This window comes from Panthera tigris, chromosome E1 (genome assembly GCF_018350195.1).
Source record: "Panthera tigris isolate Pti1 chromosome E1, P.tigris_Pti1_mat1.1, whole genome shotgun sequence".
Classification (NCBI taxonomy): Eukaryota; Metazoa; Chordata; class Mammalia; order Carnivora; family Felidae; genus Panthera; species Panthera tigris.
The window spans coordinates 13320622-13340969 of record NC_056673.1 but is presented as its reverse complement, the minus strand read 5'-3'; the positions used below and the strand labels follow the sequence as shown (position 1 = coordinate 13340969).

Here is a 20348-nt window from a genome sequence, read left to right as displayed (position 1 = left end):
GTGTTACGTATATTTTACCGCAATTTTCTAAAATCTAAAAACAAAGAGTTAGTGCAAAATTGTAGTTATAACTCAAAATGTGTTCAATAAAAACTAGGTTTGCTTCATTCTTTTTTTTTTTAAATGTTTATTTACTTTTGAGAGAGAGAGAGAGAGAGAGAGAGAGAGTGTGAACAGGAGAGGGTGACAGAGAGAGAGGAGGGAGACACAGAATCTGAAGTGGGCTCCAGGCTCTGAGCTCAAACTCACAAACAGTGAGATCAGACCTGAGCCGAAGGGGCTCAGGTTGCGGGGCGAAGAAGGCCTCCAAGGAACAAGGAACCCCAAGGCTTCACCTGCCCATCATCAGGCCACCTCTGTGCTACAGCACCCTTCCCTCACACCTCACCTCTGCCTGAGCGCAGAGAGAAGCTCAGGGTGCGCTTGATGCCCTCACAGTTGCCCGGGTCTTCATTGATGATGCCCACATTGGTGTTCCAGGTGGTCCAGTTGACCTCATCCACCCTGCAGGGCAAGGAGACAAGGGAGCTGGGAGCTGATGGCCTAAAAGCCATGCCTATCTTCCTGGTTGAGGGCTTGGTGCCACAGGCCAATCCCAAGAAGCCCATAGAGCAGGATAGGGAGACATAGCCGGTAAGGGGAAGGCTGCAAAGGGCCTGCGTTTTGGACACCACCCCCAAAGCTGTATTCTCTGACCATATCATGGGGCCCAAGGACTTTAAATATTGGATTCCTGGTTCTGACTCTGATCATTGGATGACCCCTTTTGGACACCTCATTTTCCAGTAGGTCTCCTATGCTCACAGCTCAGCCTTGGGATAGCCCTTTACCTAACTACAGATGGCCTTGGGAGAGTCCCCTATGCACATGACTGGTCCCAAGAGGCCCTGAGGAAGGCTTCTGTATCCACAGCTGGCTGCAGTGAGTCCCCTATGCCCACAAAGCCCTAGAATGGCCTCTGTGCCCATAGCTGGCTCTGGGTGGATCCCTGATATCTAGCTAAGCCCTTGAGCTCCCTAAGTTTGATTCCTGCCTGAACATTACCTGAAACACCACCTGTAGTCATCCTTGCCATCAGGTGTGTACCCCACTTGCAACAGCTTGCCTGAGCGGAAGGCCTTCCTCATACACTTAAGGAAGCTTTTCTCCGTGTCCAGGATGGTGATGGCTCTCTGTGGGAAGACACAAAGGGCTGAAGGGCAGAGTCTTGTCCAGGGGCTAGCTTCCAAGACCAACCTCTCCAGAGTTTCTCCCAGCCCCAGTGCCCCCAAGCTGGACCTCTAGTGCCTTCCATACCAGGCTTGTTTCCATAGCCCAACAGGTGCACACTCCAAGCTCAGCGCATCCGGCCCGGACCTGCTCAGGCACTGAGGTGCCTGCCAGGTTGGGGTTAGGGCAGGGCCTCCCATGAGTGATGTAGAGTGTCTCACCCCAGACTTCCCTACTCACAGAGGGGCAGATAGTGTAGTAAAGAACAGGGCCTCAAGATGAGACAGCTTGACTTGAATCCTAACTGCTACTTACTACAGACAGTCCCCAACTTATGATGGTTCAACTTAATGATCTTCAACTTTATGATGGTGCAAAAGCAGTGTGCATTCAGTAGAAGCCATACTTGGAGTTTTGAGCGTGCATCTTTTCCCAGGCTAGCAATAAATGATACAATCCTCTCTTGTGATGCTGGGAGTTCCCGGTCAGCAATGGGATCACAGGGGCTAACAACCAGTACACTTACAATCACTCTGTACCCATACAACCATTCTGTTTCTCACTTTTATTATAGTAGTCAACAAATTTCATGAGATAGCCAACACTTTATTATAAAATAGGTTTTGTGTTAGATGATTTTACCCGACGGTAGGCTAATGTTAAGTCTTCTAAGCACATTTAAGGTAGGCTGGGCTAAGCTGTGACGTTCAGTAGGTTAGGTGTAATAAATGCATTTTCAAATTACAGTGGGTTTATTGGGACGTAATTCCACTGTAAGTTGAGGAAGATCGTAGTTACCTTGGACACAGATGCCTAAGTGCTCAATGCCTCAGTGCCTTTATACAAAAATGGAGATAGTAATTGTAGCCACTTGACAGCATTGCTGTGAGGATTAACTGAGAGCATATAAAACACTTAGAACAGTACCTGGTATAGAGTCAATGCTACTTAATAATTAGAACGATGCTTTTATTATTAGGTGGGAAGGCAGATTAAGAACCAGGTGGCTCAAAAACGTAGCTGTCAGGATCAACCCCATTTTAGCTGCTCCCCCCAAGTCTGGTGTCTGGGGCCCACCCTAGACCAAGCTCTTGTGAGGTGGGCATCCCATGGGGCTGAGCCTTCCGTTTCCTTCTCCTGGGCACTGCCCAGTCACAGTAAACACAGTGTCTGTGAATACCAGCTGGTGATGCGTAGCAGGGAAACCCTGAAGGAGGGGCCAGAAAGGAGTCAACTGGGAGAGATGCTTCTGCTTGATCCCCCAGGCCTGGCTGGGCTCTCTGCCCTTCCTCAAACCCTGCAGGGGCTCATACACCCCCGCTGTGTTAAGCAGCGACAGAACAGCCAGTGCCCTCCCGCTGTGCACACCCCACCCACCAACCCACCTGTAGCTTCCAGATGTTTTTGCTCTCCTGCGCGATCTTGTTGACGGTCTCACCCATGAGGGCGATGAGCATGTTGAGCAGGAGGATATAGGTGAGAATCACGTAGGCCAGCAGCAAGATGATGAAGACAGCCTTGAAGTCATAGTTCTCGGTGAACTCCAGGTCGCCCATACCAATGGTGAACTTGAAGAGCTCCAGACACGTGGAGTAGAGGCTGTTGTAGGAGCTGTCGGGTGGCCGACAGCCAGGCCCTCGCCACCTGTGCAATGTGGACTCAGCCGGCACAGAATTATTCTTCCCATCCTCAATCAGTGTCACCACCGCTACAGGGCAGGGGCAGGGACAGGTGCAACTGGATGGAAGCCAAGACAGACCCCCCCAACAGACGCGCCCCATCTCCCAGGATGTGTCTGCAGTAAGAATGCTGCTCGCCATATGGCACTTTTGTGTGAATTAAAAAAGAAAAAAAACCCCTCTTCTTCAGAACTATCAGCAAACCGTCAGAGTACAGTTGACCATTGAACAACATAGGTTTGAACTGCAAGAGTCCACTTATACACAGGTTTTTTTCTGATAAATTCAGCATAGTTGTAAATGTATTTTCTGTATGATTTCCTTGATAACATTTTCTTTTCTCTAGCTTACTTTATTATAAGAATACAGTATATAATACATATACAAGATATGTGGTAAGGCTTCTGGTCAACAGTAGGCTATTAGTAGTTAAGTTTTGGGGGAGTCAAAAGTTATTTGCAGATTTTTGACTATGCAGGGAATTGGTGCCCCTAGCTCCCATTTTGTTCAGGGGTCAACTGTATACTGTTTTGTTACAGTAAGAACTTTATCATCATCTGCTAGGGGAAAAAAATGTTTTAAAAAATATGCAAATGTACATATACAATGTGAATCTAGCTGCCTTTGTACAGTGCACAACCTGTCTAACTTTACGTATCAGTCCTGGATCCACACCCAGCTTCTCAGTCACCCTTGTCTTCCTGTCCCCCTTAGAAGGTGCCCCAAAGCCAGCACACTCCAGAATGATGGAGACTAAGCAGCTCAGAGCAGAATGGTCTCTTGCTGCATTCTACACTTTTCTTTGCAAAATGTAGTCTGGAGCCTGAGAGCTTCTGTAGTTGTTGTGCCCATGGTTACTGCACATCCAGTATCCATTAACCCATTTGGCCAAGTCCCTTCCTGTGGGTACTGATAGACCAGGACCTTCACACAGGGTGCCAGAGCTCACACGCATCCCTATCAATCAAAGCTCCTAGTCAAAGCTGTCCATAACTCCAAGACAGAGATTCCAAAACAGGCTGTGGGGAGGGGGAAGGAGAGGGTATACATGTGAACCATGTAATTGCAGAACTCAGACGAGGATCAAAGCAGAGCCAGGTGCCCAGAAATTCTGTGGATGTGTCAGAAGGGCACAGGAGCCAGCTTGAAGAGGCTCCCAAAGATGATTTCTCAGACAATCTCAGCATCAAGATGGTGACAGTAAGATTATAACCCATTTAACAAAGTGAGATTCCACGAAAAATGAAACAAAAACAGAAAAGAATCTGTGAGGCCACACTGACATAAATAATAAATGAGTGTAAGAGAATGGAAAGCTCTTCCCTATAATAGAATGCCAGTGAATAAATGTAGAAGGAATGACAGGGTTAGAAAATCATCATTTGACAACCATTAGGATTAAGTGATTCAGGTGAGAATCATCAGTGGATGCTAAAATTACCGGTTGAAAGTGTGATGAGAAACAGGATATTTACCTAGTCTCAAAACATCTCCTCACAAATTACTTATCACACCCATCAAAACCAAGTAATTAAAGTTAACACCACCAGACAAGGGCTAAACAAACGTTACGGAAGCCCTGATACAATGCACTGAGGAAGACACACATTACTTCCTCCATAGTCTGACCAAAAATGCACACCTGGATCTAATTTTGAGGAAACATCAGACAAACCCAAATTGAGAGACATTGTAAAAACTAGCCTTTACTCATTAAAAATGCTGAGGTCAAAAAAACAAGGAAAGATTGAGGAAGCACTCCAGATTAAAGGAAACTAAAGAGGCATGACAACTGAATATAATGCATGATCTGGGATTTTTATTTCTACAAAAGACATTATTAGGACAATTGGTGAAATCTGAATAAGGCTGGTAGATTAGTTAATAGTACTGTATTGATGTTTATTTCCTTATTCTGATCATTATACATTGTTTATGTAAGAAAATATCCTTGTTTTTAGGAAATGCAGGCTTTATCCAGTGGTAAAGGGTTGATCATGTCTGTAGCTTACTCTTTTTTTTTAAGTGTGGTGTGTGTGTGTAGAAGGGAAAGTGATTTTAAAAGGTGATAAAATTTGGGGGTTGTGGGTAATATGTACAGAAAAGTTATTTGTACTATTCTTGCAATTTTTCTGAAAATCTGAAATAATATCAAAATAAAAACTTAAAAAAACTAAAAAAACCCTAAATAAATAAATAAATAAAATAAAAATAAAATGAAAACTAAGCCAAAATGCAGCTATACTGTAGGCAAGCAGCACTTCATACCTCTAAAATTGTTTACAATATTTTATGAATCACATTTCCAGGTTCTCCTGCTCATTTCTGTGCGTTCTTTATCCATCCACTCTGTCACCTGCAGATACACACCCCAGTGGGCCTCTCCCCACCCAGCCCCTGCAGAGACCTCAGGAAGCTGAGGGTAGCCGGAGCTCTGCCCGCCACCAGCCCTGACCAAGCCCATTACCTGTGGAAAACCCGAACAAGAAAACAAGGTAGACAAACATGAAGCGACACAGGTCTCTCAGGATCATCTGCAGGAGAGAGCAGGCTTGTCAGAACCAAGTCCAGTCCCCAGGCCGGCCAAGGGAAATGTCACGACTATGTCAGCCTGGGATTAATCTTGAGCCTAAGTAGAACTGGAGAACATGCAGAAGGGTCTGGTTTGGTGGTTTTCAGCTCCAGTGTCATAAGGAAGTCATCCACAGCTTCTCCCACCATGGCCTTTGTTCTGGTGGGAGAGCAGGGCCTGGTATGTAGGGGGTCAAGTTTCAGGGGAGCCCCCAAACCCAGGTCAAGACCAGATGGCCTGAATCTTGAGGAATTATCTGGGAAAGTGGGTGCTGAACTAAACCAGCACCTCTCCAGACATTACAGAGGATGGACAGAGTTTGTAGACCATGTCCCACATACCCATGAGGTAAACAGGTTCTACGGAGAACCTGCTTGGATGCTGGCACCCACCTTCTCAATCATAACAGCATAGATGCCCATCTGCTGGAAGCCGCGGGTGTAGTAGAGCATGTTGGTCCAGCCTATGGCCAGGGAGAACACCATGGAGGCCACGTACTCCTTGTGGTGGCAGAAGTACAGCACCACGGTCCCCAGCATGAACAGTGACTGCACAAAGCTGAGGGTGGAGGGATAGGAAGCTCTGTCTAAGAGCACCCAGGAGGCCTGGCACCCCCTCAGAAGCACAGACAACAGGCTGTTGCGGGAGCTAGGGTTGACTGTCCTGCCTCCTTTAGCCCGTGATTCTCAGTAGGAGTAATAGCATCCCCAAGGGGGAAAAAGTTGGTTATGGGAGTACAAAATCTTACTCTCTTTTTGTAGAAAGCACAAATAGAAATGCATTGCATGGACAACTCTACAGTATATTTGTGGTATTAGATTTCATGGGAGGGGCAATTAGGAAAAAATGTCTAAAAAGGCAATAATGAAAAAAGTCTGGGAAACATTGCTTTAGCAGTGAGGAGGTACAGGCCATGCTCTCCTGAAAAATCACAGGTGGAGTCTGCTGGCCATACCATCAAACTCAGGAGGAGAGCCAGGAAAGATGTTCCTCAGCAACTTGGTCTGGTGGGGGCTGCCCAAGTAGGATCCATGGATAAGGTGTAGTAAATCTGATGATCCTATGACAGAGTCTGCCCAGTGGTCCTTTCTTTACATATTCACCCCAGGTCTCCTTGTTCATCATAGCCTCCTCTCGAAAGTACCCCCAGTTACATTTATACTGTCGACCACGCTGACAACCTCACTTCCCATTTCTGTGAAAGAACCAAGCAAAAAAACACCACTGTGATGATGTGAGTCTACTGAAAACTGATGTCAATAAACTGGCTCATCAATTGGAATTCTGCTGCAAAGGAAAACTATTCCTCTGTATTTTCAGAACCTTGGCGAAAATAAGAACTGACACCAGTTGAAATAGGTAAAGAGTTACCTTGGGTGGCAAATGGAGCCCCCACATATGCATTTGGGAAGCAGCAGACAAACAGAAACTGACTTAGCAGACCCAAATCCAAATCTGTAGTGGGGAAAGCTGAGAATCAGCTCTTTTAACCAAGGAGCCTCAAAAGGGTTAGAGACCTCCAGAAAGGAGATGAAGAGACCTAAAATAAGGAAGAGTGGAGGTTTTGTCTCTGAAGAAGACAAAGGAGAGGATCTTTGGACCCACTTTCATCAAACAACAGTGAAAGCATTGGTATTTTACCAAAAGCAGATTATGTGATTTTTATATAATACAGATTACAGAAAGCCCTCTTCTCCACTCAGTTCTCAGAAAGCTAGCAGCCAGACTTCTTTCCTCCAGGCAGAAGACTGAAAAGATGCAATCGACTAACTTTGGATGTTTGCCAATAAATAGCTTAACCTAGACTAGTTTATAGTGAAGCTCAAAACTGATAAGCCCCATTCATACATTAAGAGCTCCCAGCAAGCTTTTCAGTCCTCCACTCTTACTCATGAGCAGATATAAAAAATTTCCAGAAAACAAAAAATTCCCAGGTATCTTCTAATATGAAAGATAGAGCAAAACAAGAAAATGGGAAACAACAACTTAGAGAAAATAAAGCCTATGCAAAAAGAAGAAAATTTATTTTATTTTAAAATTTTATTTCAATAGTCTTAGATAAAAGAAGATATTGCATCAATGAAACAAGAATAGAGTGCTATAGATAAGGAACACACAGAAATTAAAACGTGGTATCAAAAGTAATAAACTCAATAGAAGGGGTAGAAATTAAAGTTGATTTGAACTTCCCAGAAAGAATAGCCAAAGATAAAGAGAACACAAGTGAGAAGATATAAGAACTGGTTCAGGACTAAGTCAGGAGGTTCAATATACATATCATAAGAAATAATTCAAGAAAATATCCCCAAAATAAAGGACATAAATTTCCAGATTGAAAGAGTCCACCAAGTGCCCAGAACATTGGATAAAAACAAATCCAATCAAGACATATCATTAAGTTTCAGAACACTAGAAACAAACAGAAGATACCACAGATTTACAAAGAGAAAAACCAAACCAGGTATTAAAAGAGGATCCAGAATCAGAATAGTTTTGGACTTGTCATCTATAATACTGGAAGCAGGGAAACAATGGAGAAATATCTTCAATTTTTAAAAAATTTTTTATACCCAATCAAGATATCAATAAAATGTGAAGGTATAGTAGAAATATTCTCAGGCATGCCAGATTTCAAATAAATTTTACTCCCCCCTTCCCTACTATGTGCCTTTTTTCTTTAGCTGAGGATGTTTTTCCCTCAAAAAGGGAGTGAATCAGTAAAAAGGAAGACTTGGGGTTCAGAAAATAAGAGATCCAAATCAGGAGAGAAGTGAAAGGGATCTCTAAGGTGCTAGTGAAGGGATGACACCTCGGGTGCACATGTGGGAGAATGAGACTCAAGAACCAGACACAATAAAAGTTGTCATCACTGTGCCCTTCACCAGGAGACAATCCTTTTCACCAAATGACAATACTGAAGGAGGAAAAAGGAGGAAAACCAAGAAAGAGACAGGAAGTCTAGCCCAGAATGAAAGCAGTGAGCATCCCAAAGATGGCAACAAAGAGGAGTCCCAGGATGATGGCTAAGCAGCAGGCCCAGAGAGCAACCAGCCCAGTAAGAAAGAGAGGACAGCACTCTAGGAGGAGATCTCTCAAGGAAAAAACTAGGAGCAGGGATTCCAATCATATAATTTATGTGATTGACTTTGAGAAAAATTTTACTGAGAGGCTTTGAGATGTGTGGGACAAGTTAACAACAGGTACAAAGAAAACTAAACAAGTAACAACAAGATAATTACAAATTTTAGGAGAAACAAACAAAAAAAGAAGTACAGTATATTATGAAGCTCAACTGTGAATACTACTTGTAGAGACATAACATAAATTACTCAATACCAACTAAAACAAAAATTACTTCAAACTATATTGGGAGGCTAGAGGAACAGAAGCAGAGAGGAAGGAAGTAAAAGGATGCTAAATCCTCATCCACCAGGTGAGAAAACATCAGAAGAAAGAGCTGCAAGAATGAAAAGTGATTGTCCCTGGGAAGGAGAATTTACAAGATGGGAAGGTTTAAGATGAGGAATTCATATACTGGCTGTAAGCGTTTTAGTTCTCTTCAATGTTTACCCATGGGCATGAGTAGCTTTGAAAAAGTAAAATAAAATCCATTTCTAACCTGCCTGCAGTAAGTCCTCCTAGGAATAGAATCAAGTTTATTGGCACAGTGCTATGTAGGAGAACATTGTTTCTCTTAGTAAAGCAAACCAGCATTGCACTAACCCTATAGACCCAGCCCTTTGGAGTTAAAGTGCAAGTATCTGAAGATTATGGTAAACACATGGGGACAAGCTAGCTACAATAGGATAAGAAATCAACTCCTTTCATTTGCCAGGAATAGAGAGGCCTCAGGAATGAAGGAAATTTGGGGATCAGAGTTAAGTCCTTAGTATAAATCCCAGGAGAACCCATCCCCATCTGAAAACCCCCTTTGTGTATCCTGGGTCCTCCAAGGAAATTTCGTAAGGTTCCAGCTTATTTTGTGAAGGAAGGAGGGTCCTGGTGACATCCATGTTGTTCTATAACTATGGTTTTTGCTTATCTGTCTCCCCCTAAAGCAATGATTCTCAGTCTTGGGTGACTTTGTGCCTCCCCAAGTCGGGACATTTGGCAATATCTAGATACATTTTTGGTCATCAAGAATGGGGGACAGAGAGAGTGCTATTGGCAGCTAGCAGGTAGAGGCCCGGGATGCTGCTAAACATTCTACAATGCATAGGACAGCCCCCATAGCAAAGAATCATCCAGTCCAAAATGTCCATGGTACCAAGGTTGAGAAACACTACCCCAAGGATCGGAAACTCCTTGAAGACAGGAGTCATATCTATTTCATCTCAGTATTCCAATGCCAACTCAGTAACTACCAGATGGTTGGACAAACGCATGAAAAAAAGTGACCAAGGGTATTCAGACTGTAACTCAGACTATAAGCCACATGAGCCCATGTATGTCATTTCCTAACACCTGGTGCGTATATGACACAGAGTAGAGATTCAGTATTCATCCACACATGTATTGAGGGCCTTCTGTCATTCATTCAACACATTTGTGAGGTCCTACTATGTTCCAGGCTTAGCATAGGTGAGAGGATGGGTGAGAACTGATGGCTATAACTTTAGGACTGGGCCAAAAGATACCGTCTGCTATCAAGTCATAAGAGTCAAAGCAACACTTACAAAAGCATCTCACTGTAGCTGTCCACAAACAAGGTCTTCAGAGACGGCCGCCTCTGCAGGAAATATTGAATCTGCAAACAAATAGACAGAGTAAGAAGCCAGGAAAGGTGAAATGGTGAGTGTACTTGCAATGCTCCTAAATGGCCGACGATGGAACAAATGCATCGAAGCAGAGGTTCTGAAAAGGGTAGAACATCGAGGGTCAGGTTCACAGGGTAACATTATGTGACTCAGTCAGGAGAGACTGTTAAAAATAGAGAGTGGAATTACGACTCTAGGTAGAAATAAAGACAGGAAGGAAAAGCACCAAAATATTATTAATTGCTGTGTTTGAATGATGAGATTGAGCAATTTCTTTTCTTCTTTCTAATTTGTGCATTTTCCCCTAGTTTTCTTCAAGAACTATGCATTATAGTAAAAATTCTTTAAGCAGCCTCCACTGCACTAAGTCACCAGATTAGCCAGTGCTGTCTACTCCCTGAAAACATTCTGACTGATGCCCACAGTGAGGGCTGGTGGCTAGGAGACCCTCTCCAGGATACCCACACACTTTGCTCCCTCCCACAGTTAATCCTTGTCATCAAGACTGCACTTGTTACTGTGGCTTTGTATCTTATTATAATATAAAATATGAGTACAAAAATAAAAAGACAGTTGTTTCTGTGAAGACAGCATCCAATGATTTGGAAAGATTCCTTAAAGGTAAGTCACTAAAAAAAAAAAAAATCAGGTGTAGCTTAGATCAAAAAGATTAAGGGAGGGGCACCTGGGTGGCTCAGTTGGTTGAGCATCCAACTGCAGCTCAGGTCATGATCTCACAGTTCATGGGTTCAAGCCCTGCATCGGGCTCTGTGCTGACAGGAGACTGCTTTGAATTCTGTGTCTCCCCTGTTCTCTGTCCCTCCCCTGCTCACATTCTGTCTCTCTATCTCTCTCTCTCAGAAAACAAAACATTAAAAAAAAATTTTAATAAAAAAAATGTTAAGGGGGAAAATCACCATAATCTCCAATTACTTGTATATGTAACAGTGGTTCCAATTTCAAAGAAAAGACTGTTCATATATTAGAAAAACGGCCAAGGAATGTACATGTATGAGTTTTCAGGCAAAATAAAATGATTCCAGTATATGTGTAGATTTCTTTCATTGTTTTCAGCTTTAACAGATGGTTTTAATTAAATAACCACCAGTCATGATCCTGTCACTTAAGAGACTTCCACTCTACTTCATAATTAAACATTACAGTTGACCCTTGAACAACATAGCTTTGAGCTGTGAGGGTCCACTTATATGCAGTTTTTTATATAAATACAGTACAGTACTGTAAATGTATTTTCTCTTCCTTATGATTTTCTTATTTTCTCTTACTTTATGGTAAGAATATAGTGTGCAATACATGTATCATACAAAATATGTGTTAATTGACTGTTCATGTTATCAGTAAGGCTTCCAATCAACAGTAGGCTACTGGTAGTTAAATTTGGGGGCAGTCAAATGTTATAAGCAGACTTTCAATTGTGTGAGAAGTTGGTGCTCCTAACCCCTGCAGTGTTCAAGGGTCAACTGTATGTCCGGTGGAAAGTCCTGACTATCTGTCTTCGAACACTTCGAACTGTCCTGAGTCTGCGGAAACCCACTGGGCACGAATGCCTCATCTTCACCTGGTAATCTCTCCCCTGAAGTCAAGAATGAGTGAGCAATGAGTGAGTCTCTTGGCTTTTTGTTTTGGTGATAATGGAAACTCACAGTGTGGGAAGGAATGCTTACCCCTCGGAAAAAAAAGTAGACTCCTCCTGATACAGAAAGAATCTCGCCAGTGACTCGGAAATAGTCCCCAACAGTGTGTTTCAGCTTATAGGGAGGCTGCAAGGTGCAGAGAAGTTAGTGACTCAATTCACTCATTCATTCACTCAACAAGCATTTACCAAGCCCTGTGATTAAGAGCCCACCCCTGGGGGCATGTGGGTGGCTCAGTTGGTTAAGTGTCCGGCTTTGGCTCAGGTCATGACATCACGGTTCATGAGTTCAAGCCCCACATCCAGCTCTCTGCTGTCAGCAGAGTCTGCTTCAGATCCTCTGTCTCCTTCTCTCTCTGCCCCTCCCCCACTCACACACTCACTTTATGTCAAAAATAAATAAACATTAAAAAAAAAAAAAAAGAGCTGGGCTGCCCAAGAGGCCCAGCCTCCATCAGGAGAGAGGCATCATTAAAGACAGTGCATTATTGGGGACACCTGCAAGGAGGCCCTTCTGTGGGAGCTGATTCCCAAAGTGGCATCTTTTAGGTGCCAAGCAGAGCATCCTTACAGTGCTGTGCTCCTTCCCAGATACTGTCCAGCCAGGAGCACCTATGGGAGGAGGTAGATGGCATAGGTGGAGACACTCATAGACGCTAATGCCATATGCTTCCTGCTGCTCCCACAGCCCATGGTGAACCCCTGGTGTCCCATGACTGTTGGGGTTTCCCCTGGATGGTGGGAGGTGAGATGTTCCACACACGTGTGTGTCATCCTTGTGTCTCAGATACATTCCTGGGGTGGGTTTCCTTTCTGCTTGCCATTGATGTTTGATAAACACTGCCTCACTAGCTTGTCTTATTAGCACATTTCTCTTTTCTCATAAAATGAAATGGTTAAATGGCCTTACTAGGTGGATAGAAGTCAGGTTTCACCTAACTAGGAAGTGGGGTTTTAAATCACATTTATAAGCAAGGCGCCCTGGAAACAAAGGCAGCAAATTAAGTGCTTGGGTATTGAATGGAAAGGATTCAGTTTAGTAACTCAAAGGAGTCCATGGCTCTTGGTAGAGGAAGAAGTCTGGTCTCAAGCCGATTTGATGGATGGCCCAGGGCCTAGCACAGAAGAAATGCTCAAAAGTAGATGTCCAGGGAACAAACAATGAGCGAGTGAATGAACAAAAGTGGGCAGGCCAGTGGGATGGCAATAGGCTCAGGGCTCACGCCAACTCATGACCCTACAGACAGCCAACCGAGGGAAGAGCTGCTTCTAGAGCCCTAGTTCCTGCATCTTTTCTAACCCGTTGCCCCTCCTCAGCCATCAGGGACCTCATAGACCACACACTCAGCCTCACAGAACCAGGAGACCACAGGAGGGACTGAGAAGGGGGAGGGAGTGTTGCCAGGACAGCCTGAGACATGGAGGGCTGTGTACAGGGACATGAGGAGCTCCGGCTGATCCTTCCATGTCTCCAGTGAGCTGGGAAGGAGTCCAGGGCCTGGCCTGGGCCTGGGTCTCGGGGGTCTTCTAGAAATGCCCATCCCTCTCCCCAGTCCCCAAGCCTCAGGCCGCACCAAGCCATCCACAGGCCTGTAGTAGGCTGCTGTGGTGAAGATGATCATATACAAGCAGTAGACGAAGAAGTTGAAGTAGAAGATGCGCTTGACAAATCTGTCCCACTTGTCCTGCAGGAGTCGGTTCAGCGGTTCCACCAAAAGCATGTCGTGGCGATTCTAAGGGGAGCAGAGAGAGGTGAGGCTCACTCCCCAGCCAGGAATGACAAAGTCTCATATCCAAGAGATCTCTGTTGAAGTTCCAGTATATTCCTAAGATGGACAAGCCAAAATCATCCTCTTTTGCAGGTCATCGACCCAACCCCCAGCCCAAGCTCTCGCTCCCCCAGTAAGGTCCCGGTTCAATGTTTTCTTCAGTGCCTTTGGGATGGGAAGCTCCTCGCTGCCTCGAGCAGCCTGGGGAGAAATGCTAACTGTCAGGAAGATCAATTCTCTGGAGTAAAGTTGGTCTTACTTCTCTGCTTTCCACCAGTTGTCCCAGTTCTGCACTCAGGGACCCCAGTATTGCATTTCTGCCTGAGAGAGCCTTCCAAGACATGAAAATGGCAGCGTGGCCCCAGAGCCCTCTCCTCTCTAGGCCAAACACCTCAGCCTTTTTGAAGCTGTTTCCTACATGAGCCAGCTCTCTGGGGACACTCCATTCGGGATTCTGAATCCAATGCCCTGATCCAGCATGGCAGCCCAGGTGAAGGCTGGCGGGGCACAGCAAAACAGTCTAGACCTCTCTCCCCCACTAGACTTTGCCCCTGTAAACACAGCCTCTGCCCTCTAAGATACTGTGGTAGCCTCCTCACCAGCACAAACTCCAGCCTAGCCCCTGGGGCTGCCTCGGGGGCAGGTATACCTTAGAAAGAACAGACAGGGAAAGTAGCCTTTCAAAGCAGTGGGGGTAGGACAGGCTTTTCATTTAGTGGCCCTGGGACCCTCATGTGGAAACAAAATAATTAAGTAAGATGCCTACCTTACCCCTACACAAAAATAAATTCTAGACAAATTAAAGAGACAAACGTAAAATACCTACAAAGGAGCTAAACAAAAATATTGAAGGATATTGTATAACCTTATAGTGGAAAAGGACTTACAAAGCAAGATAAAAGTCACAGAAGTTATAAAAGAAAAAGACTAATTTGGCTCTCAAACTAAAAACCTTTCATAAGCAAACGATGCATTGACTGAAGTTACAAGAGGCAGACGAAGAAAATAAAATATTTGCAATATATGCAATAGAGAAAGGATGGATTCACTCCATACTAAGAGAACCTAGAAACAAAGAGGAATGGGGCAAACAGTTCAGCAGAAGAGATGGCCAAGGACAATGAATAGGAAATCTACCAAGGAAATATGAATGGCCAGGTAAATATATGAGAAAATTATTCACCTCATATTAGCCAAGAAAATGAGAATTAAGACATCAATAAGATAGCATTTCAGGCCCCAAGAACTTAAACCAGTTTTTGAGAAAAGACTGATAATACCCAGGGTGGCAAGGGCATGGGCAGATTTTCCCACTGGTGGGGGCAAATGCACTGATGGAGTCTGTGGAGGACAACTTGGATGTAGCTATTAAAATGCTAAAACATACATACTTTTTGATTTAGCAATTCCATTTCCAGGCATCCTAGAAACATTCTCAAACCCATGCTAAGTGGCCCGCAGTACTGTAAGAGCGGAAAACTGGATATAACTCAAATGTCCTCCAATGGGCATTTATCCCCAGCCCTCCTACAGAACACTGCGGGGTTTTTTTTTAATGAAGCAGATCCATACCTACTCTGATATAAAATTATCTACAAGATACACCAGTAAGTAAAAAAACTGGTTGTTTTACATTTTGCATAGTTTGATCCCATTTATATAAACAAAATAAAGCTACATGTTTTTATATGGTATAAAAAGAAGGTTGTTTTTGTCTGTGTATATCTGAAATATTTACGCTTTTATGGGAATATCATTGTACACTGTATGACGAAGGAAAACATTCAGTGGGAACAAATGGGGAGATGAAGCTTCTGGGCCTAGACCCCACGCAGCAGGTTTTCAGTGATGAGAAGACAGGCAGAGCTGGATCGAGGGGCTGGAGTGGAGGCTGGGGGTGCAGTGAGACAAGAAGCCCACCCTGGCTGAGTCCCACCCCGGCCCACTCACAGGGGTGTCACTGCTGCTGTAGGCGATCACTTCTAGCACCGAGTTCTTCTCGCAAGTGTCGACGCAGGACAGGTCGTAGAGTGAGGAGTGCACAGGCCCGTAGGCCCACTCGGTGAACTTCCTGGACAGGTGCCTGCACTCGGGCTCCTGGATCTCCCTCTGAAGAATATAGGCCAAGACCTGCCATGGGGATATGAGAGCCTGTTAGAGACCATCCTGGAGCCCCAACCACAAGATGTGTCTCTACCAGGCTACCAACTCTGCCTCAGGAATAAGTCTGCTTCCCAGCTCAGTTGGAGACCTACCCAAGCCCTAGGAGAGTCCTCACCTCTATCCAGCAGCCTCCCGACCACCATCAAGATCAACCCACCCACTGCCTCAGACCCCAAATGCGGACACATCAGACCCATTGCCTGATCACACCTGGCTGATCACACTTGATCACATCAATTTCACCCTTGACTCAACATACTCCTATCCCCAGGCCCTAGCACCCCCATCCCCCCGAATCTGTGTCTGGCTAGTGCTGCTCACACGTAGAAATGAGAAACAGTCAGGTGTGATGCTGGCTTCTGCCCAGCATCTCACAATTCCTCTGGCTTCCTCTAACAGCCCCCTGCCCTACCCCTACAGGCTAGTGTCACAGTAGCAGGGCTCTGCGTGATGGTGATGCCAGGCATGCAGCAAGGCAGACCGTCCCTCCAACACCACCATCTAAAGTCACACTCCCTGCCCAGGCCCGAAGCCTCCCCCCTACCCCAATCTTCCCACTCCTGGCAGCCAGAGCCAGTGGCGTCAGCCCCTTCTTGTTGGTGAGCTCCTCCAGCTTCAGTGTAGGGTGGAGCTTGGCCCCCAGGATCAGAATCTCGTTGTACATGCTCGTCACAAACTTAGTGTTGTCGGCTGTGTTGTCGGCCACCTCCACCAGCGCATGCAGCACTGTGTTGCCCACCGAGTCCCGGGCACTGATGTCTGCTGGCTGCCAAGAGTTCTGCAGCAGGAACTTCACGATGCCCAGCTGGTTGGTACATGCAGCCAAGGAGAGGGGCAGCTCACCTGTGGCCAACACAGGCATATGATGGGCCTCAGGAATAGATTGGCTTGGTCCCTGGACCACCCGGCCTCCAAATCCCTCTCTCTCCACCCGATACCTCCCCTTGGCAATTGTCAAAAATCCAAGGGTCTACCCCATGGTCTCCCTACCAAAGTAGAAGCCGGGCCGCCCTTTGGTTTTCTTAAAGAAGTCCCCGTTGGCTGCAGCCTGGACGTCTGCCCCGTTCTCCACTAGGAGGGTCACTAGTGCCATGTTCCGCCTCTCAATGGCAATGTGCAGGGCCGTCTGGCCTGTGGAGGGTGTGTGCTGTTGGCTTTGTACTCACAGTCCTGTGGGGGTGCTTAGATAGGTGCAGGGGGAAGACCTGGGCAGAAAATGCCAGATGACTCCCCCATACAAGAGAGGAGCAGGCCAGAATGCCCAAAGGGGGCCTAGAGAGTCCCTGAGGCAGAAGTAGAGACCCCCAGGGAACACCAGACCATGACGACCATGACCTGGAATAGTCAAAACTGCCCAAGGTCAAGGAACAGTAGCAGGAAGAGTAGCCATGGCTTCTGGAAGCAAAGAACACCGAGTCCACAGAGGGGAGGATGGGACCCTCAGCACCAGGAGAAAACAAGTCCAGCAGGTGGGGGAGGCAAGGACCCCCCAGGACCGGGAGATGCCAACGTAGTGGCTGGTGCAGGGAGTACGAAGCTCAGAGGCTTGCCCAGGCATGCCACCTGGCTCCAGCTGTGCTTGTGCACAGAGTCATGCCAAACCCCGTCCCCCTCCTCACCCTTATAGTAGCTGTCTGTGTAACTGGCGTTGACAAACTCCTTCAGGCTGTCCGTCTGCCGGGCAATCTCCAGGAGCAGGGGAATGGTATCATTCTGCCCATCGTGCAGGTTGAGCATGGCTTTCAGCAGACAGGTCTTCCCGGTCTCTGGGTCTGCAAGACAAAGTGAGGGTCAGAGCAGCGCATGACAGCTGGGGCCCGACCCAGGAGCCCGGCCCTGCAGGGGCCACCTTTGAACTCGCTGTCCATGAGGTGCTTCTGGCTCTTCTGCAGGAAGAGCAGCAGACTCTGCAGCTCCTCACAGTTATTCTGAGCGACAGCTTCAAAGATCTTCCTGCGATCATACAGCTTGAGGTTCTTCTCAGACCCAGCAGGAGCAGAGTTCTGGGAAGACTGCCTGCAGGCCAGAAAACACCTTCATCTCCTGCTCTGACTTCCCTTCAGCCCTGGGGCCTCCAGAGCTTGTCAGGGAGTATGACTAAATCCCAGGGCAAACCAAAAGGTGAAAAAACATGATATAAAACCCATCCCTCAGTCTAGATGACCGTCCAGGAAACTGATGTAACAGGGAACGATGGGGTGCATGTGTTCACACTCTGTCCCCTCCCTGCCTGTAGGCACCATCTAGAAAGTCTTTGCTGCCACCGCTTCCCCCAACACCCAAGCCACTCACTTCTCTGCCTACTCAGGAGCTGGGGCTCTGGGGGCAGTAGCCCGGAGGGGGCTGAAGGCGGGGAGTTGCAGCAGTTTGGACGGTTCCTGTTAAGTGAAAAAGTGTCTTCACACTGGCCTGGAGGTCAGCCGGCCCATGTACCTCCCTCACCTGCCTTGGAGGAAGTGAGAGGGCCCTTGGGCTTGTCACTGGAACTGTTCTGCGCTCTCTAAAAAGCATCCTGGCCCTGAGGTTTTCAACTTAAGAGTCTAAGTGTTTGGGGCTGGTGAGCATTTGAGGCCTGGAAACCTAGAGATCAGCCTGCAGCTAAGATCAGCAGATAGGCCAGCATCCATGACCATGTGTCCTGAGGCTCCTAGGAGTGCAGATGCTGGACCAGACAATTTGTGAAGCCTCCCCAGTTCCCTGGCTCTATGACCTTCAGCCCATAAGCTAGAGGAACACATGGTATCTCCATAGCTGGGGCCTCAGCTGGCAGAGCCAGTGGGCTCCTGGTGGGGAGGGGCTCAGGCTCCAGATGCAGCTTACCTGTCACAGGTGGGGCCATCCTCATGCTTCTGGATGATGACAACAGGGCTGACGGTGATGGCTGGGCAGGAGGCTAGCTGGCCTTCCTCGTAAGAGCAGTCCATAGGAGAAGCTTCCTCCGAGTCGCATTTCCCAAAAAGCCGACTGCGGCTCTTGGCCGTGGGGAAGATGTGGGGTTTGGCTGGAGCTGGCCTGGAGTTAGGGTCTCCATCCAGGGGGTCTGAGCAGGAGTCTTCTTGGGGTGGCTCCTCAGACTCCCCTGAGTCTGAGCTCCCCCATTTCTTCATCCTTGTCAGATCCGTTGTGACCTGAGAGGCAGCCTGCAGGCAGCCACCAAGATCAGGTGTGTGCCCAGCTTGAGGACTCCACAACTCTAGCCCCCATCTGCCCTCCTTGCAAAAGCCCCTGTGAAGCAGGACACCCCAGAGATCCAACAGCTGCTGGTCCTAGCCCCCCAGAACTAAAGCTTCTAGGGGTGCTATACCTCCTACCTCAGAGGCCCCAGGGGTGAGCAGGCCTAGCAACCCCATGGGCATTGGGCTCAAGGGTGGATGTGTCCCCCAGCTTGAAGCCATAAGCTCTGAAAGACTTGAATGGATTGCTCTCCTCTCTGGGCCTCAGTTGCCTCATCTGTAAAGTGGGATCATAACTACTGCTCTGCCTCCCTCCAAGATCAGAATAAAGGAAACAATGGGAGTGGCTGTCAATGGCTGGGCATTCAGGGAGGGACTCGGGTGATGAGAATGGCTCAGCCTCAAAGAGCAGAACAGGCTGTGTCTCTGTGAACAGGGTGAGCGGCAGAGACTGACACGCTCACACTCCATGCTGCACAGGCCTTCTTGTGCCACGTGTCCCCGTCACCAGCCACGTGCTTGCCTGCTTTTGCTCTTCGACCTGGCAGCTGCAACTATTGAGTTGGTGGGGACTTTTTGCACTTTTTTGTCATTTTTGTGAAATTTCAAGCATCCCTGAATTTTTAAACTTTAAGAGATTAGAGGCTGGTGCAGGCCTTCCAGGCCTGAACATGTGGTGTTCAGCTGGCACTAGCACTAGCACATATGGCCGTGAACTTGTTTTGATAGTGTCTTCCACCCCCTTCCTAACCTTCTGTCCCACTCCTCCCTCCATCCAGCAGGGCATCCCCACTCCCTGGTACCCAGGGCTGTCCCACATCTCAGAGGCCTTTGCCTCTGCAGTGTTTCCACTTGGGGGGCATTTTCCTTCTCCTCTTCATGCCCAAATCCTATCACTTTTCAGAGGCCACCTCCCTTTGGGGTCCAACACTAATGCTGCCTCCTCCACACCCCCAGGCTCTGCACTGGCTGTGCTCCCTCCCCGTCCAGAGTGGCCCAGTTGGTTGTCCATCATCCTTCGTGGCCCTGTTAGCACCATCCATTATGCAGTCTAGCAATTTCTATCTGGCACTGCCTTATCTCCCCCACATCCTATGACCTCTTCCTGAGCAGGGCACTTGCCTGATCCCCCTCTCTATGAAATAAAGCTGTGGTCACTGTCGGGGACATGAAAGAGATCAGATATAGACCCTTCTTGTTCCCATTTCCAAAGAAAGTTAGTGAGATTCATGTTCCAGCAGTGGTTGGATTCCAAAAAATAGCCAGTCAAGAAATGGGAAGCTGCTCACATCCTGCATTTTCAAGTGCAAGTTCAGGCAGTGAACACTCAGAGCACACAGCTGGGCCTCGGCAATAAATCAGCTATTATCTG

General features: G+C 46.9%; 1 protein-coding gene across 1 annotated transcript in view; it reads right to left on the bottom strand.

The window, feature by feature from the left end:
- Positions 1-20348, bottom strand: part of TRPV1 (transient receptor potential cation channel subfamily V member 1) — a 37138-nt gene that overhangs the window by 5090 nt on the left and 11700 nt on the right. Inside the window, exons 2-15 of the mRNA XM_015534846.2 lie at positions 18624-18943; positions 17653-17819; positions 17423-17575; positions 16794-16934; positions 16348-16646; positions 15591-15770; positions 13446-13604; positions 11903-11998; positions 10137-10207; positions 5853-6018; positions 5356-5422; positions 2595-2917; positions 1045-1172; positions 389-504 (exon numbers count right to left, since the gene is read on the bottom strand). Coding sequence (XP_015390332.1) covers positions 389-504; positions 1045-1172; positions 2595-2917; positions 5356-5422; positions 5853-6018; positions 10137-10207; positions 11903-11998; positions 13446-13604; positions 15591-15770; positions 16348-16646; positions 16794-16934; positions 17423-17575; positions 17653-17819; positions 18624-18943 — 2386 coding nt within the window. The remainder of the gene's footprint in view (positions 1-388; positions 505-1044; positions 1173-2594; positions 2918-5355; positions 5423-5852; positions 6019-10136; positions 10208-11902; positions 11999-13445; positions 13605-15590; positions 15771-16347; positions 16647-16793; positions 16935-17422; positions 17576-17652; positions 17820-18623; positions 18944-20348) is intronic.